This window comes from Morus notabilis, unplaced genomic scaffold (genome assembly GCF_000414095.1).
Source record: "Morus notabilis unplaced genomic scaffold, ASM41409v2 Scaffold1324, whole genome shotgun sequence".
NCBI lineage: Eukaryota > Viridiplantae > Streptophyta > Magnoliopsida > Rosales > Moraceae > Morus > Morus notabilis.
Window position 1 is genome coordinate 11,091 of NW_010361507.1, and position 1,653 is coordinate 12,743.

The 1,653-nt window shown below is 31.9% G+C and overlaps 1 protein-coding gene across 4 annotated transcripts in view; it reads right to left on the reverse strand.

Moving 5' to 3' along the window:
* Positions 1-1,194, reverse strand: part of LOC21385150 (armadillo repeat-containing protein 7) — a 2,454-nt gene extending 1,260 nt beyond the window's left edge. For 2 of the 4 annotated variants that reach the window (XM_024166662.1, XM_024166666.1), the window contains exons 1-3: positions 1,035-1,194; positions 450-631; positions 305-341 (exon numbers count right to left, since the gene is read on the reverse strand). In XM_024166662.1, coding sequence (XP_024022430.1) covers positions 305-341; positions 450-521 — 109 coding nt within the window. In that variant the 5' untranslated portion in view covers positions 522-631; positions 1,035-1,194. Of the gene's footprint in view, positions 1-304; positions 342-449; positions 632-999 lie in introns of all 4 variants that reach the window. The other 2 variants (XM_024166665.1, XM_024166664.1) reach the window with 2 other exon arrangements.
* Between the last annotated feature and the right edge of the window lie 459 nt (positions 1,195-1,653).

Below are 1,653 nucleotides of genomic sequence, written 5' to 3' on the forward strand. Positions count from 1 at the left end.
CTATAATGCAAGTAAGTACGAGTATGACACCAGTTTTTTAGTTATAGAAGAAACTTTCTTTAGGCATTTCTGCAGAGTTATTATGACTATTAAACACAGAACATCAAAAGCAGAACTCTTACGTACCTTAAAAAACTCAAAAATTTGGACAATCAAAATGTGCACTCATTACTGATAAGCCTATTTGGTCTTTTAGATTGGGCAATAATCTTAATTAGAATGAGGAATGAAATCCAAAATTACTACTTTGTAAGTGTAAAGCAAATTCAAAGAGGAAAGGAATGCTGATAAAAAGGCAACACACCTTCATTATTGGAGTTCTGAATTTGAGTCACCAATTCCTGGAACAAATTAACTGAACCTTAGTAAAATAAAGCCAAGAAAAACTAAATCAATCAAACATAGTAAACCGGAATGGCTATGAGTACACGATGGAAAGAACAAGCAACCTGAAGATATTGAAGCCTTGGAGTTCCATATTTTCCGGTCCGATCTTCTTGCCTTCTATCATTGGTAAACATTTTACAATAATAATAAGAACAAATTCGGTAACTTCTTTTAGCCCAAAACACCTTCTGGGGCCGGTTAACCTCTATTGGCTAATGTACCAGTCAATCACATCCAATTTTGCCTGCCAAATTAAATACCACGAACAAATAAAAGTAAATGAATAAAGATGTTTGGCATGATAAAAAACAAGTCTTTTAAAACAAGTCTTTTTAAAGGAGTATAAAGTCTAAAGCTCGGTTTTTTTTTTTTTTTTTTGCAGCAAATAGGGTTATTCAATTTAGTTACACAGTACTTTCAACAAACAGATACCAGACAGTAGAGAGTAGAGCCAGACAAGAAAAAGAGAGAATGAAATAAAATGCGTGAAATCAAACAAAATCGACTGAGAGAATGCAATAAACTCATTAGAAATTACGCTACATTATAACAATAACGCAAAAGAAAAAAAACAATTAAGACGATGGTAAATCCAAGAAAAATTGGAGTTACCCATATCATAAAACAGATAAATATGTTATACACACATGCGAGATTGAGAAACGAAACAACTTGCAGAAAATGGTCAAATAGAGGTTAATATTGAGGCTTGTCCATGCCCACAGCCATAGAAACACAGATTAGCTGAGTGGGAAACTAGGAATGGGATCAAGAGAAGGATTTCGGCTTCCACTGGTTGGTTTTTGTTTTTTTTTTTTTTGGTCTTTCGTCTTTTGTTTTTTTGTTTTTTTGCTAGTCAAAAGTACAGATTTTAACGGCGTTTGTCTGTTAAAAAGGAAAATCCCTTTACCTGAATGACTAAAATACCCTTATAGGTGATATGTGATGATTTTTTTTTTTAAAGGCATATGTGATGATTTTTCTTCTAATATGCCATGATTGTGGTCGAAGAAGGAAAAAAAAGGGATTATTATTAATATTAGTGTTCCTGAACTTTAGTTCATTCTCAATTTGCTTTTCAAATTTTAGAAACTCTTAAACATTGAACAGACGTTTAGTTCATAGATTAAAATTATGTGATTAGAACCATTTTTTATTTACGTGTATTTTTTATAAGAGAAAATACTGTAGCGAACTATGAACCATGATTCAAATCATGGTTTGAATCTTCTAACCAAATGTCCTCTGAATTGTTTATATTTAATC